This window comes from Protomyctophum parallelum (genome assembly GCF_964188405.1).
Source record: "Protomyctophum parallelum genome assembly, chromosome: 10".
Classification (NCBI taxonomy): Eukaryota; Metazoa; Chordata; class Actinopteri; order Myctophiformes; family Myctophidae; genus Protomyctophum; species Protomyctophum parallelum.
Window position 1 is genome coordinate 21,081,982 of NC_139704.1, and position 24,174 is coordinate 21,106,155.

General features: G+C 42.4%; 1 protein-coding gene across 1 annotated transcript in view; it reads right to left on the minus strand.

Annotated features, from left to right (window-relative positions):
- Positions 1 to 1,062: 1,062 nt before the first annotated feature.
- Positions 1,063 to 24,174, minus strand: part of inpp5f (inositol polyphosphate-5-phosphatase F) — a 29,337-nt gene continuing 6,225 nt past the window's right edge. Inside the window, exons 5-20 of the mRNA XM_083775335.1 lie at positions 23,475 to 23,654; positions 23,313 to 23,369; positions 22,725 to 22,923; positions 22,331 to 22,510; positions 21,711 to 21,778; positions 19,464 to 19,588; positions 19,286 to 19,363; positions 18,936 to 19,056; positions 17,128 to 17,256; positions 13,713 to 13,830; positions 12,462 to 12,660; positions 8,833 to 8,904; positions 8,669 to 8,742; positions 6,906 to 7,034; positions 6,312 to 6,399; positions 1,063 to 5,797 (exon numbers count right to left, since the gene is read on the minus strand). Of these exons, the coding sequence (XP_083631461.1) occupies positions 4,669 to 5,797; positions 6,312 to 6,399; positions 6,906 to 7,034; positions 8,669 to 8,742; positions 8,833 to 8,904; positions 12,462 to 12,660; positions 13,713 to 13,830; positions 17,128 to 17,256; positions 18,936 to 19,056; positions 19,286 to 19,363; positions 19,464 to 19,588; positions 21,711 to 21,778; positions 22,331 to 22,510; positions 22,725 to 22,923; positions 23,313 to 23,369; positions 23,475 to 23,654 (2,946 nt within the window). The 3' untranslated portion in view covers positions 1,063 to 4,668. The remainder of the gene's footprint in view (positions 5,798 to 6,311; positions 6,400 to 6,905; positions 7,035 to 8,668; positions 8,743 to 8,832; positions 8,905 to 12,461; positions 12,661 to 13,712; positions 13,831 to 17,127; positions 17,257 to 18,935; positions 19,057 to 19,285; positions 19,364 to 19,463; positions 19,589 to 21,710; positions 21,779 to 22,330; positions 22,511 to 22,724; positions 22,924 to 23,312; positions 23,370 to 23,474; positions 23,655 to 24,174) is intronic.

The window sequence follows — 24,174 nt, forward strand, 5'->3', positions numbered from 1 at the left end:
ATATGGTTCGAATTGAATGATAGTCTATAGCCATTAAAAAAACAGTTCATTCACATTATTCATACTGCATCCTGATTGGCTTTTCTTAATACATGCCACATGCCCCAGCTTGGCATGTATAAGAAATGTCAGCGACATATTTTTTAAATAATTTAGAAATTGTGGTTAGCCAGAAGGAAGAATCCAATATTTAATGCAATAACCAGTTAGCTACTGATATGCCCCAATTATGTTTGTTGTACCGAGTACCACACCTGAAGATGGTAAGAATAAATATTTTTTAATCAATAAAATGTGAGTACACCATGGAAAAACATGACAACAGTCAGCTGTTAAAGAAGTGAAGTACAACCACAGACATTCATAAGGACGTGATACTAATGTTGGAAAATGTGCTTAATGCAGTGCAATCATACATTTAAACCTCTCATCAAAAAGAATCATTGTACATTATCTGTGGACGGGATCCTCATGGGTAAAGTCAACCACAGACGACAAATGAAAGGTTGGTTTCAAAAGCACTTGGTGTTAAAAAAAAGAAAAAAACATCTCACCTAGCAAAAGTAAGATTAAATATAAATATGACAGCTTTTGCATATAAAGGAAAGGATTTAACATTGTGGTCAAATCTCATAGGAATGTTAATAAAGATAAATGATCCTTTTAAAGATTTAAATTTAGGTAACAGCTTCTGCTCCTGTGGACCACCATTTGCAGTTGAATGAAGATTGTTTCATGAACTGCTTTAAAAAAAAATACACCCATTCCTCTTATGCTAAAGCCTTAACATAACTATTATTCTCCCACTCTAGTCTTAAAGCTCTTTTGGCAACACCAGACAATATCAGCAGGTTTAGTAACTGATGAGCCAGCCCACAACACCATGCACTGTCCACAAAGCAGGACAGTCCAGCCACGTGTCACAAAAATACATCTGTCATTAGGCTTTATCCCATTCAGGACGGGGAACCCCTTTTGGTGTTTTAAGCATTATGTTATTCTTTACCTATTGAAAAATAGCAGATCTACAAGCTCATAGCACGGTGCCGCGCTACAAGCTTGTAGATCTGCTATTTTTGAAAAATGTGCCGCCAATCTTTGAATATATATTCTTTCAGAGCGAACATTTTTAACTCAAATCGTTGCTTCTGGGACAACATTTTTCCAGATGGGGGTCGGCGGCCTCTATGTGTGTGGTCCTTGACATGAAATAGTTTGAGAACCACTGATATAGAAACATAGATTTTCAAAGACATTTTGTAGAATCCGGTGTGCCAGCTGAATGCAGAGCAGAGTGGCAAATGTCACCATTAAAAAAAACAACAATTAAATAAGACACAAAACATTAAATGTCCATATTTATCTTGGGATATTCCTACTTAAGACAATATTATACAGTAAATAGATACCAATATTATATACATTACGACACCAGAATGTCCTGGAATAGATTATACCACCGTAGCTCCTATTTCGGTCCGATGGGAGAGAGACCATTCCCAAGCCTTACTGTAAATGATGCTTACGAAACCTCATCTGACGAGGTTAACAAACCGTAGTATATAATATACTGCCGCGTGCAGCATAGTAGCACATGGTAAATCTTATGGAGGTCTAAAGAGAGCACACCTAAATACAAGCAGCAGCAGCAGGGATGCTCCAACATAAAGCCCCCCTACACAGTATAGTGCCTACTGTATACACGCCAACCAACAACAGACACTTTCAGTTCCTCAAAAGCTGCTAGAAATATCCCAAGAAAAAGTTTATCGACATAAAACAACCCTCCCTGAACAGGATTTCCTACCATATACATTACACAAAAAAAACATAATGTAACATGTAAGAACAGAGTTAAAAAGGTAGATCTTTGCCATAAATACCTGATACACATAATCCCACTTGAAGTTCCCGTTAAGGCAAGTACAGTATGTTTTAGATTTGGGGGAGTGCATAAAGCATCAAACAGTGTTTCTAATGTTCGGGCGGGGCTCGTTGCATATACCTATATGCTACTCTTCAGTCTTTGTCAAACATGCAACATTAATGTATAACGCCGACTGAGAACTTAGATCAAACGCACCGTCAGAGACATTTAGTACAACCATTTAGCATATTAACAAAATTCTATTCACACAGAAAAATAAAAATTAACCGCTCTAACCAGTATACGTCTGGTTATTCATGATTAAGGGTCATCGAATTGGGCATTCTTCGTGGAAATAAAATACTCATACCCTTTCAAACATAAGCTGCCACTCTAGCATCAATACAAAAAGCCAAAGTGTATGCAGATACCCCTCATGTTCATAAATATATGTGTATTGTGTATATATTATATATATATACGTATATACTATATATAATTGGAAAATTGAAAGGTTCTACTCAGGGAACAGATATACATACAATACTCACTGTACATATATATATATATATAGTATACTCTTACTAAGCTCTGTGTGTGGTCATTAATTTCTACAGTAGTATATTATTTCCTAGGTTACACTTGACAACACTGATATTACATAGGCCCAACTACACCCGCTCCTTGTTTGTTTTCTTATGGCTATACAAAGGGTAATATGAAACACGGGACTGCCTTTGGAAATCACAACACATTTGGTCAGATTCTACCACCACTGTTTAGAAATGCACCTATAGATGTGGCTTATGATACCAATAAGACCCCTTTTGCACCGATTGGGAACCGGTTGTTATCTTTGGTTCTTAGTCCATGAGCCAGAGCTCCAAAATTGGAACGTTAATGAATTGAGTGTGCAAAACCATACCTATATTAAATTGTTTATAGGGTCAATATAAGTAAATTAATATATGATAACCCATCCACAGGAGTAGCTTTTTCATATTTATCACACATTGTCATTTTCAGCTACAGTAGGCCTGTATGTGATAGGTGAATAGGTAAATATGTAATTAACAGTTATCACCATGAACCTTCCCCAGTTGATTACTAACACAAAAACAATTATTTATTGTATTAACCGTTTCCCCGCCAGGATTAATTAATAACATGCCAGGATATCGTGCCGTTCAAGCCTTATTTTGAAGATCCAACCGGATGTTGTGTCAGCTTAATGGTGTGTGTGTGTGTGTGTGTGTTGTCTCACCGGATGTTATCGTTTGCTGATGGACGATGAGAAGCAAAGGCTGGCACCATTGCTGCGACCGCTAGGCTCCGTGCAATAAGCGTTGTTTTGACCAGAAATGCCGCCTGGGAGGGGGATTTGGAGACTAAAGCGACTGAAAGCGTGTGTGCACATGCACACACGTGCGTGCAATCCAATCCAAGATTGCGCATAGTCCAGTGTCTAAGCCAACAACAGATAGCCATCCGAAGCCAATATATAACACATTTATACAACTGAATAAACGTAGCTACGTATTTTGGCAGCATCGCTTCCCGACAAATAACTCCGGCTACGTTTTTTGGCGGGGAAAAAGGTTAAAAGTTCTGAAAATTGTAAATTTAAATATTGTTATTATTATATGAAAAGGCTACTACTTATATTGATACTATAGGTATGGATTTGCCCACTCAATTCATAATTAACGTTCCAATTTTGGAGGTCTGGCTCATGGACTAAGAACCAAAAAGAACTGAACCGGTCCCCAGCCGATGGAAAAGGGGCCTAAGTGACCTGCACATTTGGGATCACATATACAGTACGGAGCTACAGAGTTGATCTTTCACCATGCAGTCAGTATTTACCTGCTACATTTAACCTCACATGCAACCACAGAGGGCAACCAATTGAAAAGTAACTCGAAACTCAAGGACTAAGGACAGTCATATGTTTACAAGCACATCAATTCTCTAATTAGAATAATATGGCCATGGGATTCTGACCATAAGTGTACATGTATGGCTAATGAATCATGTTAATTCCGTCTCTAATTACATCACGCAAGTTACTCATAACATGAGTATTTAATAATTATGGAACTTAAAAACACAGAATGCTGCAATATTAATTATATTTTAGATTTTGGATGTATCTACAAACCAGAACCTGAGCATGTCAGTAAATCTATAGTTATGACACATTGCTGTCATATCTTGAACATATTGCACTGTTTAACTTTACATGCCAATTTGTATGTACAATATATGCAACTATACATTTTATTTATCTACATCTTCACGTCCAGCCTGGCTACATACTTCTCAAGCAGTAGTAAAGGGATACGCCTGAAAGATATAAATGGAACTTGGAAGCAACATAAATATCATACCTAATCAACATTGGCGTTTACTAAAGGAGGGAACTTATTAATATTGTTCATAGCCTAAAGGCAACCGACACATTTCTGTCAACTGGTTTGAGCATGTGTGACTGAATGAGAATGACACTTTCTTCTGTCGCTATGCATGCAATAGCTTAACTAAGGAGGAAGGAATGTAAGGAATAATTGCATTTTTGTGTGCATGTAAACATACTATAGTCATTGTCTTGTCAGAATTGGATAAACTTATGTTCTGTACAAGATTCTTTGTAAACATTTTTCAGTTTAACTAAGGGGTCAGTTTAAAAGCAGGGTTCTTAGCCGAGTGGTGGCCTTTTGTGCAAGCTTATGCTACTGCTACCATAGTGGAAGTTAACATGTATACTACTACAGAATCCTGCTGGAGCTACAAGGAAGGAGCTAGATCTGAATGATCCTGGTCTGGCACTGTGTAAACATTGCCTTCAGGTCGCTCTCTTGGGCCTCATTGACGGCGTCCGGCTCTGGGCTCTTCTGCACCTTGGCCACGGCAAAGTTTATGCCCTGGGTAAGACCCGCCTGAGTGAAACTGGCCACCTGCACCATAGAGCTCTTGATCTTGGCAAAGGGGGACACCACTCGGCTGCCGTTGCCGTCGCCGGGCGAGGGACCAAGGACGTTGCCCTCCGTTTGAGAAGCCGGACTCCGCTGAGGGCCTCCCGAGATGGCCGAGGAGGGCTTCTGTACCGTCAGTTGGGTTGTCGTGCCGGGGGTAGTGGACTGGACGTCCAACTGAGACGGCCTGGGGAGCTGGGGCTCCTGGTCCTGCTCTCCAGGCTGCTCGTTTGAGTCTGACGGGCCCTTAGTTTGCAGAGGCACTGAGGGTTTCTGTGGGCCAACAACTGCCGGCTGCTCCTCGCCAAACACCTCCACGGGTTTGGTCTGCGCGTCCTGAGCAAACTGGTGGCAGTAGGCTTCAATGGGCGTTCCAAAGTCAATCAGGATGGCTTCTTCGGCCACCGAGGCAGCTCCAGGGGACATATCGTCCCCGGCTTGGTACAGGGTTTCCTGCTTGTCTTCACACCCAGTGACGCGGATGACAGATGGGATGTTCAGATCCGTGCTGACAATGGACTGAGAGCGGCTGCCAAGCCGTGAGTTTGAGGCCACAATGCCACAGCTGGGCAGCACATAGTCCACGTTTTCCAAGGAGCCAGAGCACGGGTGCTCTGGGTCAGAGTTGTACGAGTCAGAGTCAGAGGAGATCTCCGAGTTGTCGCCGCCGAGGTCCTTGTGGGCCCCGGCTCCGAGGTTCTCCAAACTGCTGTCCGACTTCCAGAGGTTCACGTGCATGGTGGGCTTCAGGAAGTTCACCTTCACGTCAGGCTTGGAGAAGTTGCCGAGCTTTCCGAGGGGCTTGAATGGGCCCGTCTGTTTCACCTTCTGATTGAGCGAGGAGAATTTATTGAGGAGAAAGCTTTTTCCCTGCGCCAGTCCAGAGCTGCCATGAACCTGGTCTGTAGCTCTGCTCTGTATGCCCATTATATCCTCGTGAGGTTTGCTCTGCCGCCTGGAAAAGATGCAGTCATTGTGAGTATACTGGCTATTAGGGCTGTGGCGGTATGCTTTTTTTTGTTAGCGATACCTAAACAAAAGTTGTTTTGAATGAAATAAAAATATATATATAATAATAATATAAGGGGCACAGTGGCGCAGTAAGCGGCCTGCTCACTCCTCGTGCATTGAAGAAAGCATCATTGAGCTCAGTTCGTGGCTCTCCCCGGGTTGGCAGGAGGAGAGTAGTGCCCAGGATAACACGTAGGCAATTGACCCCGGATGAAAAATATGTTACAAAGTCGTGGGATAAAATTTCAAATAAAACAATTATAATAACCGCGGTATGGCGGTATTGCACCCAGCCCTACTGGCTATAGCTTTTGTTAGCGGTGGACAAAAAAAAGTTTATGATATGATGACATACATAATGATACATGTAGGAAGGAGTTTATTAAATGTATAAGAAAATAATCAACATTAATAAAAGGAAGGGCAAGTATGGGAAAACAAAATGAATGACTCCTCACCTCTCCAGCTTCTTCTCCACCACTGTCAGGTCCAGCCCCATGGCTTGTTTTGTTATCCGAAGCATCTCAGCAATGCACTGTAGCGTGTCTGATATAATCACGATGGAAGTAAGTCACAAACAAGTTTGTCTTTAATATGCGAAGTACATGCAGTGTATGGTGTTGTCCTTAACCAATTTAGACCTGAGGACGCATCAGTGTCACCTAATAGCTTTTAACCACATTAACCATTATTTAAAACTTTATCTGTTGAAAAATAGCAGATCTACAAGCTCGTAGCGCGGTAGATCTGCTGTTTTTGAAAAATTGTGAAAATGTGTGCAAATCTTTAAATGTATATTCTTTCACAGTGAATGTTTTCAACTAATTTCTTTTGCTTCTGGTAGGTCCCTGGAACAACATATCTTCAGATGGGGGGTCGCAGCCAAATACATATCATTCTGTGGGTCCTTGGCATGAAATAGTTTGCGCACCAGTGATGTAGATTTTTTTTTTTTTCGTTTTTCAGAAAACCGTCATACATTTTGCAGACATTTTGTAGAATCCGGTCTCAGGTCTCAATGGGTTCAAATGGAAGGAGAATCACACACTTACCTTTTCCATCATCCTCGGGGTTGCGAGTAGCTGCTCGCAGCGTGTGAAAGTATCCGCTGGTCTCCTCGGTCCTGTAGTGCAGGCGCATACAGCAGAACTTTGGCTTCCCAAACAGAGTGGGCTCTGGACCTGCATGGGAGCACAGAGGTCATACAATCAGCGTTTTATTGGTGTGCTGTCTACTCTACACAAGGTCCCGTTTGTGCTCTTACAAGCTCGTTAGTTAGTCATAGTTAGTTTAGTCATAGTCGTTGGAATAAAGCTTAATTTCGTTTTTGTCATATTTTAGTCATCTGAAATGCTTTAGTGTTAGCCGACTAAATATCATAAGATTTTAGTCGACTAAATCTATAGTTGATTTAGTCGACTAAAATGTATTTTGGCGGGCCTTGATGCCGTTGAAATGGCTGATTTTAGACTTGCTTAAGATCTGCTATTTTCAGCATGCAACAAAGTGTAAAATGACTTGTCTTTTACTTATACCGGATCACTTGTCCACTAGACCCTTCCTAATATTTTAAGTCTAGTTTTTATTTGTTGACGAAATTGTCAACATATGTAGTCTTAGTTTTAGTCATCATAGCTTAGCTTTCATTTAGTTTTCGTCAGTGAAAAAAGGTACCGGTAGTTGACAAACATTTCTCGTCATAGTATTACCGGTAGTCGCCAAAATCAACACTGGCGTTGTGATACGTTTGATACGCTCGCAGATCTGCTATTTTTGGTACGCGACACCATTGTATGAAGAAGTAATGAAGTATAAAATGAAAATCATCATGCAGAATCACAGGGAGTTTCACGTCTGTGGTTAATCAGCCCAGCCCGTCTGTGATTTATCTATAAACAATGACCACTCAGCCATACACAGGGCTTAAAGCCAAAAAGAATCCCAAGACTGAAAATGTTTTTTTTGCAAATCTGCACTGATCTCATTAAATGACCCATATGAGATCCTCAGGACTGAAATCAGTCCCCAGGACTGAGTACTTTAAGCCCTGCATACATTATCCTGCTTATTACATAATTAATAAATTGACCCAAAGCGCAACAAAACGAGGTATTTCCTGTGTCACGCTGGCTGGACCAAACAAATAATTACAAAGAAGAAAAAGATGTTGTAACCTGACGTTTTCTTCTTCTTTCTAATTATTTGTTCGGCCCAAAACATTGTGTTTATTGTCATGATTTGTCTCGACAAGCATTGGCTTTGTCCGCGGTGTGAACGTCTTTAAATAAATACTTTTTGAAAAGTCTATGAGGAAAATGAACGGGGAATTCTTTCCCGGGTCTCTCGAGGGGGCGGGACTGTCTATAATGCAAAGTAATAGGTTGCTGGGGGGGAAACTGTGAGGAACTTTAGGGAAACATTTAGACCTGAGGCCGATTTTAAAAAAGGCTTCTAAATCCTGACAGTTTTGTGAAAAACCTATGTTTCTACGTCAGTGCGTGGTGCTCAACCTTTTTCATGTCAAGGACCCACAGAATTATCTGTATTTGGCCGCAGACCACCATCTGAAAATATGTAGTTCCAGGGACCTCCCAGAAGCAAAGATTTGAGTTAAGAACTTTCGCTCTGAAAGTATATATATATATTCAAGGAATTGCGCGACATTTTGATTTTGATTTTTCTAAAATAGGAGATCTACAAGCTCATAGCGCGGCACTAAGTAAACATAATGCTTAGAACACACAAGGTATTCCCAGCCTGAATGAACAGAATGAGACCCCTCACTATAGTTCTTTCAACATAACTCACTCCTTACCGATTTCAATCTTTTCCAAACCATCTAAATTGAGGCGCTGGTACTGGTTGACTTTGTCTGCTTCGTCATCGTAGCTGGAAATGAGGAAATAAAACACAAATGTTAATTGGCCACCACAATAACTAACTGCAAAACAAATGTCAACTATTGGAGGTATTACTTACTAGGCGATGTAGTAAGCATTGTTGGACAGAAGCAGAAGAACATCCACATCCTTGTGTGTTGTATCTATAAGGCTAGTGAAGAGCGCATTTATCAGTGGTGGAAAAAGCACTCAAATGTTTTACTTAGGTCAAAGTTATCAATACTGCAATATAGAAATGCTCTGTTACAGGTAAAAGTCCGGAATTCAAAATGTACTTGAGTAAAAGTACAGAAGTATTGGCATCAAAATGTACTTAAAGTACCAAAGTTAAAGTACTAATTATGCAGAATGTCCCATTTTCCAATGTGTAAAAAATCTTTTGAAAATAGCAAATCTACAAGAGCACAATGCGTCGCATCACAACACACTGTGAGCTTGTACATCTGCTATTTTCAAATGTATATAGGGCTGAAGCGGTAAATGTTTTGTAATAATAATCCAAAAATAATCCAAAAATCTACAAAGTAACTAGTAACTAAAGTTTTCAAATAAATGTAGTGGAGTAAAAGTACAGTATTTGGATCCGAGATAGTAGTGAAGCAGAAGTAAACGTATTGGAAATCGGAAATGCTCAAGTAAAGTACACCTCAAAATTGTACATAAAGGGCCACTTTTTTTTTGCAACCAGATCTTATGATGTTTGGGAGACAAGAAACACTTTCCTGGGGTTTTTATGTGGGTAATGTGTGTTTTTAGATATTTTAGTATTTCAAAGTGTCCATGGGCTCCATGTCATGGACACAAGGCTCACTTCCTTCCTGGACAACATGTTGTCTCTACTCCGTTAGTCTGAGTAAGGAATGCTATATAGAGTCTGGACCTATAGCCCCCATGAGCTGAGTAAGGAATGCTATATAGAGTCTGGACCTATAGCCCCATGAGCTGAGTAAGGAATGCTATATAGAGTCTGGACCTATAGCCCCCATGAGCTGAGTAAGGAATGCTATATAGAGTCTGGACCTATAGCCCCCATGAGCTGAGTAACAGAATGCTATATAGAGTCTGGAACTATAGCCCCCATGAGCTGAGTAACAGAATGCTATATAGAGTCTGGACCTATAGCCCCCATGAGCTGAGTAACGGAATGCTATATAGAGTCTGGACCTATAGCCCCCATGAGCTGAGTAACAGAATGCTATATAGAGTCTGGACCTATAGCCCCCATGAGCTGAGTAATAGAATGCTATATAGAGCCTGGAACTATAGCCCCCATGAGCTGAGTAATAGAATGCTATATAGAGCCTGGAACTATAGCCCCCATGAGCTGAGTAATAGAATGCTATATAGAGCCTGGAACTATAGCCCCCATGAGCAGAGTAAGGAATGCTATATAGTCTGGAACTATAGCCCCCATGAGCCGAGTAAGGAATGCTATATAGAGTCTGGACCTATAGCCCCTATGAGCTGAGTAACAGAATGCTATATAGAGTCTGGACCTATAGCCCCCATGAGCTGAGTAACAGAATGCTATATAGAGTCTGGACCTATAGCCCCCATGAGCTGAGTAACGGAATGCTATATAGAGTCTGGACCTATAGCCCCCATGAGCTGAGTAACAGAATGCTATATAGAGTCTGGACCTATAGCCCCCATGAGCTGAGTAAGGAATGCTATATAGACGTCTGGACCTATAGCCCCCATGAGCAGAGTAAGGAATGCTATATAGACGTCTGGACCTATAGCCCCCATGAGCAGAGTAAGGAATGCTATATAGACGTCTGGACCTATAGCCCCCATGAGCTGAGTAAGGAATGCTATATAGAGTCTGGACCTATAGCCCCCATGAGCTGAGTAACAGAATGCTATATAGAGTCTGGACCTATAGCCCCCATGAGCTGAGTAATAGAATGCTATATAGAGCCTGGAACTATAGCCCCCATGAGCTGAGTAACAGAATGCTATATAGAGTCTGGACCTATAGCCCCCATGAGCAGAGTAAGGAATGCTATATAGACGTCTGGACCTATAGCCCCCATGAGCTGAGTAACGGAATGCTATATAGAGTCTGGACCTATAGCCCCCATGAGCTGAGTAACGGAATGCTATATAGAGTCTGGACCTATAGCCCCCATGAGCTGAGTAACAGAATGCTATATAGAGTCTGGACCTATAGCCCCCATGAGCTGAGTAACGGAATGCTATATAGAGTCTGGACCTATAGCCCCCATGAGCTGAGTAACAGAATGCTATATAGAGTCTGGACCTATAGCCCCCATGAGCTGAGTAACGGAATGCTATATAGACGTCTGGACCTATAGCCCCCATGAGCTAACGGAATGCTATATACTCCACTGGCTCCCAGTCAAGTCCAGAATTGAATTCAAAATACTCATCACCTACAAAACCCTCAACAACCAGGCCCCCCTCTACCTCTCTGAACTCATCAACCGCCATGTCCCCTCCCGCTCCCTCAGGTCAAGCACTGCCAACCAACTGGAACCCCACAAATCCAACAAACGGACATGGGGAGACAGGGCCTTCGCAGTGGCTGCCCCTTCTCTCTGGAACTCTCTCCCAACTCACATCAAATGTTCAAAAGCACACTCAAAACCCACCTTTTCAAACTGGCTTTCCCTACATACCCCCCCCCCCCCCCACACACACACACACACACACACACACACACACACACACACACACACACACACACACACACACACACACACACACACACACACACACACACACACACACACACACACACACACACACACACACACACACACACACACACACACACACACACACACACACACACACACACACACACACACCCTTCTTGTTTGTCCCTCTTTTGATTTTGATTTCTAGTTTTTAACCTTTTAAACCTTTTAAATAGTTTTCTAATAAATATGTCTGTACTTCTTTCTGTAAAGCGACTTTGGGTACCCAGAAAAGCGCTATATAAATCGTATATATTATTATTATTATTATATAGAGTCTGGAACTATAGCCCCCATGAGCTGAGTAAGGAATGCTATATAGAGTCTGGAACTATAGCCCCCATGAGCTGAGTAATGTAATGCTATATAGAGTCTGGACCTATAGCCCCCATGAGCTGAGTAACGGAAGCTGCCATTTCCGTTCACGAAAATATATTTAAAAATATCTTTAGAGCTTTTTTTTTTATTTCCTTTTCTGCTAAGCAACAAACTATATTATATGCTTAGATGTTTTCTATTTATATTAGGATGAATGTGCACGACTGTAAAGACGAAACAGAAGTGGAGAGGAGGCTCCACTTCCGCTTTATAGTTTACTCATGACAGCTCTTCCATTGGCCCAGACTGTATGATGAAGCATTTGGAAATTGCAACAGTCTGGTAACGCGGGACTACTACTCAGTAAGACAGCCCTCCCCCTATCCACAAGGAGGAGCAGTGGACCAAAGCCTTATGGGGATTGTAGTCCAGGAAGGAAGTGAGACCACATTTTCATGACAAATCTTGGTCATGAACATGGGTGGCGCAGTGACTAAAATATAAAACACTACATATTGCACACAAAAAAACCCGCAGGAAAGTGTTTCTTGTGTCCTTAAACATCATCAAAATAAGATCTGGTTGCAAAAGGGACGAAGTGGGCCCTTTAAGTACAGTACCTAAGTAAGTGCACTTAGTTTACTTTCCACCACTGCCAGCCACTGACCTCATGTCACAGTTGATGAGGGCCCAGCCCCCGTGGAACTTCTCGTCGTCGGGCAGCAGCAGCTGCATGTACGTCTGCAGCAGGAGGCTGACCTGCTCCTGGGCTCCCCTCTGGCTCTCCTTCTCCTTCTCCTCGTGCTCCTTCTCCTTGCTGAAGATGGAGTACAGGTCCTCTGTCACCGGGTGGCCCATCATTAGGTCTGTTGGGCGGGAGGGAGAGGTGAGAAAGGTTCGTCGGTGATCAGGGCTGAAACAGTGGTTCCCTAAATGTTTTAGCCTGTGACCCAAAAGAGAGGTTAGACGTTTGGCCCCGGGGACCCAAACTAGTGAAAATCTACAAGCACACAATGCGACGCTTCGTGCCGCGTTGTGAGCTTGTAGATCGGCTATTTTCACTACTTAAGGGTAGTGTAAGTGATAATCTTTGGTCAAAACAAAAAGCTTTTTGTTAGGTTAAGTCACTATATTCTGATAGTAATCATTGCTATAGAGTGTTTGTTCAGTCTCTCCAGCTCTTTAATAAACTGGGGAAAAAATCACACCTGTGTGAAGTAAGTAGTGCAACTCCGTGTGGGGGTCGCCGGGGGTTGGAGTTACAGACCCACCCAGGGTGGCGGCCTGATTCCGGCGAGCCGCTCCGTGTCCAAAACGGTTGAGAAATGACAGTTACCGTGTGGGGGTCCCTCTACTGTACCCTCCACTGTACTGTCACTGTAGTGTACTGTACTGCCACACCCGAAATCACCATATATACAGTTAATATGTGCATGTGTGTGTGTTCGGTTGGTGGTGAAAAACAACCATGCTGTTTTCGTGCTCAGACGCACCCAGCCAGCCAGCCACCCACCCAGCCACACACAGTCACTTAAGGAAGTGGTTGCACCACTTAAAAACATTTTCAGATAGGTGACAAAATTTCAGCCAATTAGGGATCAAATGAAAGAGTAGCTATTTATGAGCTTAGTTATATTATATTGTAATATATATGTAATATTTTTCTAATTGATGGATTTTCTTAGATCTTTCTTTCATTTCTTCATGAAATTACTGTAAAAAATCTTAGCATTTTAAATCAAGACAATATTAGCTTTTTTGGAAATGTTTTTTTTTCTTTATTGTTTTATGTAGGAAACAAAAACTAAAGCGACCCATAAAAATCTGTCTGTGACCCACTGTTTGGGAAACAGTGGTCTAAAAAAACAGTTTTGGAGTAGTGCAAAATGCTAAGTGGAATGCCACAGTTTCCCCCTACCAATGACTGCTTGTCTGTACGCGTCCTTAAAGCGGTTCAGGTAGTAACGATTGGCTGAGTTCACTCCATCCTTCATCACACCAGCCAGCTTTCTCTCCCCCGTTCTGGTGAAATCACCCTACAGTGAAACACAGGGCAAAGCAGTGTTCATATTAATGTGGTCCGAACACAGGGCAAAGCAGTGTTCATATTAATGTGGTCCGAACACAGGGCAAAGCAGTGTTCATATTAATGTGGTCCAAACAGAGGGCAAAGCAGTGTTCATATTAATGTGGTCCAACTCCTAATAATACTCTTGACCATTTGCAGACAGAACTTTCTGCAACCTTTTCAGAGTTTAAAAGGGACACTTTTGCACTTTTTGCAAAAGAATATATGTTGATGACGTTTAGAAGATTTAGAACACTTTCCTGGGGGTCTTTATGTATGTAATATGTGGTTTTAGATATTTTTGATTTTAGCAGTGAGCCCAGTGTCTCTGATGTCATGGACACTGGGCTCACTTACTTCCTGGACTACATCAAGGAAGCTCTGAGAAGGAAGTGAAGTGGTCACGTGACTGGGCTGCGCCATGACACTTTCATGTACACTTTCATGGGAGCCAAACTCACACAGGAAGTGCAATGATTACATGGCAGTGAATGGAGCCGGCTGGACCAGCTCATAAACATTATTCATGAACAATTGAGACCTTTTGTAAAGTAATCACTTCTGGAAAATAACAGAAGACATATAACAGGTTGTTTTCTAATCACTTACTTTTCGATGTGCACAGAGTGCACAGTATATAATTTTATCTGAGGATCTAAACAGCAGCAGGTATCGTTTATGGCTCCGAAGTATCGCGATATTTGGCTGCCAGACAGGAAACGGTGGGAAGTCTCGCGATACTTGGTGCGTTCAGAAATGTACTTTGTACTTTATGGTATCTATATTTTTATAGAGATACCATACCTCTATAAATATTACACAGTGTACACATCGAATAACAACACAGCAGACAATAATGTGTTACATGTCTTCTGTTATTTTCCAGAAGTGATTACTTTACAAAAGGTCTCAATTGTTCATAAATAATGTTTGTTCATGAGCTGGTCACTGAGCTCTCATTGACTCCAATGCATTCTGCCAAACTTCCGGGTAGTTTGGCTCCCATGAAAGTGTCCATGAAAGTGTCATGGCGCAGCCCAGTCATGTGACCACTTCACTTCCTTCTCAGAGCTTCCTTGGGACTACATGTTGTCTCAGTAAGACAGCCCTCCCCCTATCCACAAGGAGGAGCAGTGTACCAAAGCATTATGGGAATTGTAGTCCAGGAAGGAAGTGAGCCCAGTGTGCATGACATCAGAGACACTGGGCTCAATGCTAAAATCTAAAACCACACATAAAGACCGCCCAGGAAAGTGTTCTAAATCTTCTAAACGTCACTAACATTTTTTGCAAAAAGGGTGAAGTGTCCCTTTAAGGACCATAGTGGGTACAATAAATGTATGTACCGTATATTCACAGCGTGAGCAATTGTATTATACATACTAATAAAAGACCATTTTCCTCTCAATTGGACAGCTTTATTTTTGAAAGTATTAATATCTAACTGAAAGTACTAATAATAAATAATTGCACAGTTAAGTCATGGATTATTCAATTTCAATAGTCTCCAAGGACTATTTACACGATACTCGGCTTTGCGAAAAACTAAATTCAAATGATCAATTATATTTTGCTTGTGTGTGTGTGTGTGTGTGTGTGTGTGTGTGTGTGATTAGCTAGGAATGGCTCGGCATCTGTAGGGGTCAATAGGTCTTACTGTCTAAACAGCAGGGTCAAAGGTCCTACTCATAGGTTCAACACTCATAGGGACAGACGGACGAACAGACGGACACACATAGCCATGTAAAGGAACGCCGCTCAAAAACAACTCAGATTCTAGTAGCAAGAACAGGACAAGGACAATGTGCTCATTTAAGATAAGAGATAAGATAACATTCTATTGATCCCTCAGGGTGAAATTCTTGTACAGTATCCGTCAGAACTAGACCCTGCTTTAAATACGTACCGGTAATCTTATCCGGTTATAGCCAATGTATGCTTTCTAATCTGAAACATGGTTTTCCAAGTTTAATGGCATGCCTCTAGCCTGGGCAGCATTCCTTTTCGGGTTTATGATCCGGTTGGGAGCAGATGATATCTTACGTCATGTTGTAGTCCATTGTTTTGTAGTCATGAGGATGATATTGTTACGTCATGTTGTAGTAATTGTTTTGTAGTCATCAGGATGATATCTTACGTCATGTTGTAGTCATTGTTTTTTAGTCATCAGTATGATATATTACGTCATGTTGTAGTCATTGTTTTGTAGTCATCAAGATGATATCTTACGTCATGTTGTAGTCATTGTTTTGTAGTCATCAGGCTGGAACCCTCAAACCAGAACTTCTTTTCCCGTCAAACCAGAAGAATAATACATTCCAAATAAAAGTAGCCTTGTGTTGCCAGACTGTTGCCTCTCGCAATTTGAAATGCTTATTCTTCCAGTTTGATGGGAAAGGCAGTTCTGGTTTGAGGGTTCCGGCCAGATGACTACAAAACAATGACTACAACATGACGTAACGATATCATCCGTTCCCGACCGGATCACACTGCAATTTAGTAACACAGACCAGGCCTTCCTCCGAGGTGGAAAGCCTGGTCTGACGCCAGTTTAGCTTGACTCTAGTCTGTTAGCCTGGAATCCAGGCTGACTCGCACCATTCAGCACATCATCGAATCAGTCAATGTCAGTCAGATTGGGCTGAATCTTTGCCCAAACATCATAGATGACTGATGCATGAAGTCATGCTATTATCAGAGCCCATCTTGAATTTAAGACCCAGATTCTACAAAATGTCTTCCAAATCCTGACAGTTTTCTGAAAAACCAAATCCTGACAGTTTTCTGAAAAACGTATCAGTGGTGCACTGGTGCTCAAACCTTTTCATGTCAAGGACCCATAGAATTATCTGAAATTGGCCACGGACCCCCCCAAAATATGTTCTTCCAGGGATTGAGTTAAGAACGTTCGCTGGGAAAGAATATATATTGAAAGATTTTCAAGAATAGCAGATCTACAAACTCTTAGCACACCACAATATGAGCTTGTAGATCTGCTATTTTTCAACAGCTACATTTTAAAATAATGGTTTAAGTGGTTTAAAGTTATAAGGTGACATAGAGCTGGATGACTCAGAACCCAGCACGAGCCATAACATAACATATGCACTGTCTGCTGCACTGCACAATGAGGACTCATGCAAGTTAGACAGAAACAATATGACTTTGTCTAAAATGAATAGCCTCAAACTATCGAGGACGATGACAAACTGAAATGTCCAGTGACACAGAGACGAGTTCGTTTGCATGAGAAATAATGAGGTACCTTGAGGGCAGCTGTGCCGGCATACTGTCTGCTAATGGTGTCTCCATTGTTGGCCCACATGACCTGATAGATCCTATAGCACTTAGGAGGAAGGGGCTGCTCTGGAGGCATCACACCCAGCTTCTTCAGCTGCACCACCATGAGGTAGACACAAAGAGAGAGCTATTAGTCACCACAGTCACCCTTTGTCACTAGTACTGTGAGTGATATCACAGTCCTTCCGATCCACATTGGAAGTCATATCCTGACTCAATTTCCTATTTCGTTGCTGTTGGGAGGAAACCACCTAATACATTTTTTTTCTAAATCAATGCTATTAGAAAATATTGAACCAATTAAAAGTATTAAAAAGTGCTTCGGACAAAACCTCTTAACTCAATTGGACCCTCAACATGTCTGCTAAAGCAGCTAACTCCACAACCTCTCCCCCTCTCATGCAAGTAATTGACAATATATAAAGTCACAATACCAACTGAAAAGGCTGTTTGAACTTTCTATGCTGAATATTGTCCATCCTGTATGTACTTGTCTTCATGCCAGCAAAGCAGCTAAGTAATGATAGGCTCAGATTTGAAATATTGCTTGTCCAGCTAGAGATTAATTCAAACAAGCAGCCCCAAAGATTATGGTGCCAGTCCTCATGAATCATAGCTATGGTCACAAGGCTGTGTGAAAAATGTTCTATTCTAAAGGCATAGACCCAGCGGGTCCCTGGTGTCTCAACCAGTTTGTGCATGGACCACATGCTCCTTATGAGTCGCGAGGACCCAAGTTCGAATCCAACTCCTATAACCGACATAGGAGTTGGATAGAAGCCCGCCTCCACTGTGGTCTGTGAAAATACAATAAAATAAATGGTGCAATAAAGGTTGCCCCAAAAATGCTAGAAAGAAAAGCAACAAGGTACTTTTTACTTGAGTAGGTTTCTCAAATGGTCATTTTGACTTGACCTGGGTAATTGTTATTTTTTTTAATGATTAGTAAAATAAGATTAACAATAATACAAATTGGTAAATAAAATAAAAGATTTCAATACTTCTTAGCCGCAATTTGCAACTCTAGATTTTTTTACAATGGGTTGAATCTAGAGTTGCAATAAGCTCCATCCACTTCCTATTCATGATTTTCGGTTTCTGATCTGCTGGTCTTAAATGACGTTAAACTCACCAACATTGCAGCTGTAGTCCAAGCTTGAATTATCCTCTTTCAATCTGCCGAGCTTGTTTTTCATAAAAATCCCCCGTAGACATGTTATGAGTTACTTTCTGTCCAAAATATTCCAAGAGTGACATTTCCGAGCCGCCATTTGTATTTTTGCAACGTGCCGTAAAACAAGATGTGAGGGGGAGCGCTTGTTTAATAGAATCTTACCTGCGCAGGTAAGACACCCAAAGAAGAGGCAGACACAGTGCGACGCCCCATCACACACAGCCTTCTATTAAACAAGCGCTCCCCCTCACATCTTGTTTTACGGCACGTTGCAAAAATACAAATGGCGGCTCGGAAATGTCACTCTTGGAATATTTTGGACAGAAAGTAACTCATAACATGTTGCAGCTGCAATGTTGGTGAGTTTAACGTCATTTAAGACCAGCAGATCAGAAACCGAAAATCATGAATAGGAAGTGGATGGAGCTTATTGCAACTCTAGATTCAACCCATTATAAAAAAATCTAGAGTTGCAAATTGCGGCTAAATACTTCTATACTTCCCCTGCTCACATGTCTCTTCTCTCTGACCTTAGGTTCCAGTCGCTCTGGGATGGACAGTTGAACACAGGCTAGAGGGGGTCATAAAAATAATCTCACCTGATGTTCCATCACTGCTCGAGCAATAGCTGCTTGGACCACATTGGTCCGGTCAAGACAGTCCATGCAGTTGACCCGGAATATGCCTTCCTGCCGGGATATGACTCCTGCTTGATCAACCCTAACAGAGGACGATACACTCATCTAGCATTCATGGAATGTTGCATTCATTTCAGATGTTTTAATCCCAATAACAAGGGAGGAATCCCAACATGCATTACAGCCTGCTTAAAGGTAACCAGTCTTATTTTCCATATAGTACACTACAATCATGCTACTATCAAAGAATAATGCGAGAAAGTTCTTAGCATGTTTTCAAAGTATCGTGAAACCGCGTCAGTGACACTCACCAGCCCCATTTCATGTCAATGATGATGTCAGAGATGGCATCGGTGAGCGTTTGCACGTTCTCAAACTTCATACCTCGGCTGAGGAACGGGAAAAGAATAGGGTAAATACACTACAGTAAATACACTACAGAATCGTTAAGAAGGGTAAAAAGTCTACTTTCCGTAATGCATCTCTTACCAGTGTTCGTGGAAGTCAAACGAGACATATGTGAGGTTTGGATTGTTGTATAGGAGGACTTGTTTGAGATATGAATCACCAATCAGCTTCTCTCGTCCACCTTGGTCCACTAAGTTAATGATGACCTAATTCATGATGAGAAGTTAGAACAAACAATTATTATTGATCTATTTAATTAGCCCTCTACGTTTAGCCCGGTACAATATCACCCCATCTGTTCAATGATCTAATGCAGCCATGCCTTATACACAAAACATAGACATTGGCTTAAATTAAGAAAGAAAGATGCTACGTACAGAGACATGAAAGTGACAGCTGTTGGTACAGCTGTCAAGTACTCCTGTACACTTAGATCAGCTAACACAGGACGTGCCTTCCCTACGACAGCCTAAGCATTGCTCCAAGCGTCCTAGACACAAACACACTTTTCCTGGCCGATACCACACACAACTGGTAGGAAGTAGTGGGGCGGGGCATTCTCACGTTCTAATACAACCAGAAAACCCCCTTCTGGCAGCCAGCTCGGTAGCATGCTTTACTAATCATTAGACTCTCAATCCACACCTCGCGGGATCGAATCCTACTACTATTCCAATAACCACCGTTTTGTCCGATAAAGTATAGTTTAAGACTGCGACGGAGGGGCGCCGTCTCAAGCTAACTTGAGCCACCAAGTTGCCACGTCGAGCATTGCCGAGTTCGCTAAAGCTGACTCAGCCCCGTCCGAGTTGCAATGCCAACAACACAGAGCAACATTTCCCACCACAGAGCAAAGCCGGGCAATGCTGTCCTCCTGACCTGCAATGTGACACATGACAGGAGGGGCACAGAAGGAGATGTCGCTAATTGTGTGTGATATCGGGTAGGAAAAGTCTGGTCGCGTCCAAGAATCTTCTCTCTCCTGCCTCCCAAGCTGTGGAATGACCTCCCCCTCAGTCAGGAATGCAGACTCACTCCCCATTTCCACTGCAGTGTGAAAACTCACCTCTTCAGGCTATACCTCACTCCCTAGGACTTTCTTGATAGATGCTTGTTATACTAACTAAGCATTTGTTGTCTCCACCAGGCCGAAGGCATGTGGGGAGAGTATGTTTTGCACTCCGTCCGTCCGTGTGTGTCTCCGTGTGTGTGTCCGTGAACAGCTAATCTCGGCCACCGTTAACCCGGTCGATGCCATATTTTGCACACACACTCCCTGGATGCCAACGATGAACCTCTGCCCCAAACTTTCCAGAACAGCCTGTTATAGCGCCACCAGGAGGCCGCTTTGTGCAAAACAAGTTTTTGCACAGTACACCTACAGATTTTGTCCAAACATCACGCAAATTGGTACACAGTCTCTCTAGAGCCATTCAACAAAACGGGTCTTTCAGATTTATCAGACTCCATCCTGATTGGTTAAGATTGGCTTCCAAAGTTCACAGGAGTGCTCAGTTTCAAACAAAATGCTGCAAATCATGAACACATCGCGTGATTTCCGTGAAATTGTGCACCCACATTCCCACTAGGCCGAGGACGAAATGCCACATGAACAATTTCAACTCAGCCTCAAGGTGGCGCTATAACTGGCCGAAAAGTGTTTTTACCTCTAACTGCACGGATCTGTGGATAACCTGGTGGAGACCTGTGCCCGGAAGGGCACTTTTTCTAGTTTGATTTGATTTCAGTTAAAAACGTTCGCTCTGAAAGAACAGTATATTCAAAGATTTGCACCACATTTTCACGATTTTTCAAAAATAGCAGATCTACAAGCTCGTAGTGTGGCACTCTGTGCTGCACTACGAGCTTGTAGATCTGCTATTTTTCAATAGCTAAAGTATAACATAATCATTAAAACACCAAAAGGAGTTCCCGTTCTGAAAGGGGTTCACTTTGTAAGTCACTTTGGATAATAGCACCTGCTAGATGCCTAAATTGTAAATTGGTCTACCAATATCAGCACTATAAATCACAGCTATTCGGCCACTACCAACTCTGCATAGCACAGCTTGGGTAACTACTTGTTGTACTGGGAGCAAACTGTACGTGTGGCGTAGCACCTCAGCAAGGGGTCTAGTCTAGTGCATTGTAAAGGGGATAAACACTCTTGCCTCTTGTTGCATGGTCTCATTGAAAATGAACTATAGGCACGTTATATCGCTTCCCGTTTGAAAGGCCCTTAAGACAACGGAATACATACAAAACCCTTCACATCTTTACCAGATGCATACTGGTCAGATGCAGATGCATACTGGTCGTGAATCTCACCTGCTTTGTGTAGAGCCTAAGCTGTTCGTCAAAGTGGGCAGCAAAGTAAGGAATGGTCTCTTTCTCCCCTGAAACGCCAGAAAAGTACACTTGTAGATCATTCTTTAAGCAGGAATAGAGCTACAGGCAAACCATTCTGTGAGATGGTTTACATCTTTGTTATATATTTTGCTATATATTTATTATTATTATTTAGAGTAGACAATTCTATTTTCTCCCCTTTTTCTCCCCAATTTAGTCGTTATGCCAAACCTCCCCACACACATTCCTGTGTTGTCACTGCTGTTGTATCCTTCTGACTCACCTGCCAGTGAGGAGCCCCCAACAGGAGGACTAGTATAGAGCCTTTGTCCTACTCCTCCCGCCCAACACTCCACGCTGACAGGTGCCGCCACCACAGCCCGTAGGAGTATGTGCAATGACACTTATCACCATCTCTGCCTGGCTTCCCTCCCCAATTGTGTTCCAACAAAGCGGGTGGTGGGCACAGACTTTACCACCGCACCACCTAAGTGCCTAGGTGGCAATTTTTGCCAGTAAAGCGAAAACAAGCAGCGCGGTGTGTACAGCTCCGTGAGGCCATGGGAATAGTTCCGAATATTGCGGCAGAGCACACCGACCTTTCTCCAAACGAGGCCGGGGGTTGTATCGGTAGCCTGCCTGGCTCCAAAAGACGGGCACTGAGCCACGGCTCTGCACAAAGGACAGCGTGTGGCTGTGCACGTGAATCAGCTGCTCCGTCTCCACGTAGTTGGCCACGTGGCCATCTGTGTCCACTCCTCTGCGTTTGTACCGCATCCCTTTGGTGAGAAAAGGAATGTTTATTAACGTACCCATAATGTATCCTTCACGTTAGTGTTACTGCATATTAGGCAATAATACAAAATGCAGGGTCTGCAGGGTGTGTGTGTGTGTGTGTGTTGACTGGGCAGAAGAGCGGGGAGGTGGAGGGGGTGCGCTGCCCGGTCTAGTGTAGAAACGACAGAGAGACACTGCTCTAGCTGTGCATTGTACCTGCGCGGTGTCTGCTGCGGCGGGAGATGATGGCCACGGTGAAGCGGGGGTGGATGTCGTCCACGCAGGTGGGCTGACCTGGCGGGGTCTCTGGGCTGCTCCTCTCCTCATCAGAGGTCTCGTTGTAGTTTACCACCAGCTCCTCCACCTGGACGAACCCCTGGATGATTGGCAGGACCCAGAAGTCCACTTCCGGGACCTGGAGCATTATATATATATGCTTGATTTCACAATCCCCGCATTTTTCGCATAAAGTTTATAAAGTCATCATTCGTTCACATTGACAGAGTAAGCATGGTGGTGCGGTGAAAAAACAGGGCATGCACTGTGTGTGCGTGCGTGCGCTGCTTCTGCTGGTTACATCGGCTCTGTTTTCGTCAGCTCGTCATCTCGTCATGGATAGAGACAAGAGTAGAGAGAGTGCATAGCCTACTGCAGGCTTTGTTGACTAGATTTAGAAGACATTTTTTCATAATTAAAACTAGGCGTTTGTGTAATAATTGTGACAGGCCTATAGATTCCATGGCTGTCTGTGCTTTGCCTTTTACAGAAGATATATATTTAACGATGCAACATTGAGTCCTTTACCTGAAGGTCAATAAGCTCCTGGATCATGTGTTTATTCCAGAAAAACCTGTCATCCACCTGACAAAAAAATATTAAGAACTTGTTAGATTACAGATTACAAATTACAAAAATCAACACCTTCCACACATGTCTGTGTGCTCAGTAATAACAACAGTGTCTAACCTGTTTCCATAGGGGCAGGCTGGACCTGTCACAGTCTCCCTGGCGCTGCACGGTGTTCGTGAGGTCATAGGTCAAGCTGTAGTAGAAGGAGTCAAAATCCATGAAGACCTTGTAGAGCTCGTCGAGTAACCTCCTCTCCATACGCTCCTTCTCCTTGTTCTCTTTGAAGGCAGGGGTATACTAGATTGGATGGATAGAGACAAAAGAGTAGAGAGAGACAGCAATAAGTTGACGCAGAGAAGAAGGAGTAAGTTCCAGGAGAATATTTTCACCTTTTAACCCTATTTAGACCTGAGGCCACATCGGTGTCACCTTAAAGCGTTTAAACCACTTTAACCGTTATTTTCAACTTTCGCTATTTTTTTGAGAAATTGTACAAATGTGGCCCAAATCTTTTAATATATATTCTTTCAGTGAATGTTTTTAACTCAAATCTTTGCTTCTGGGAGGTCCCTGGAACTAAATAATTTTAGATGGGGTCCACGACCACCAAATACACGTAATTTTGGAGGTCCTTGACATGAAAAAGTATGAGAACTGATATAGAAACATACGTTTTTCCAAAGATTTACAAGATTTAGAAGACATTTTATAGAATCTGTCTCAGGCCTTAATGGCTTAACGATAACAAAGACACTGAGGATTTTACTGTGCAGGAAAAGGCGTATGGGGAAAAAACCCCAAAATCTTAATTTTACAA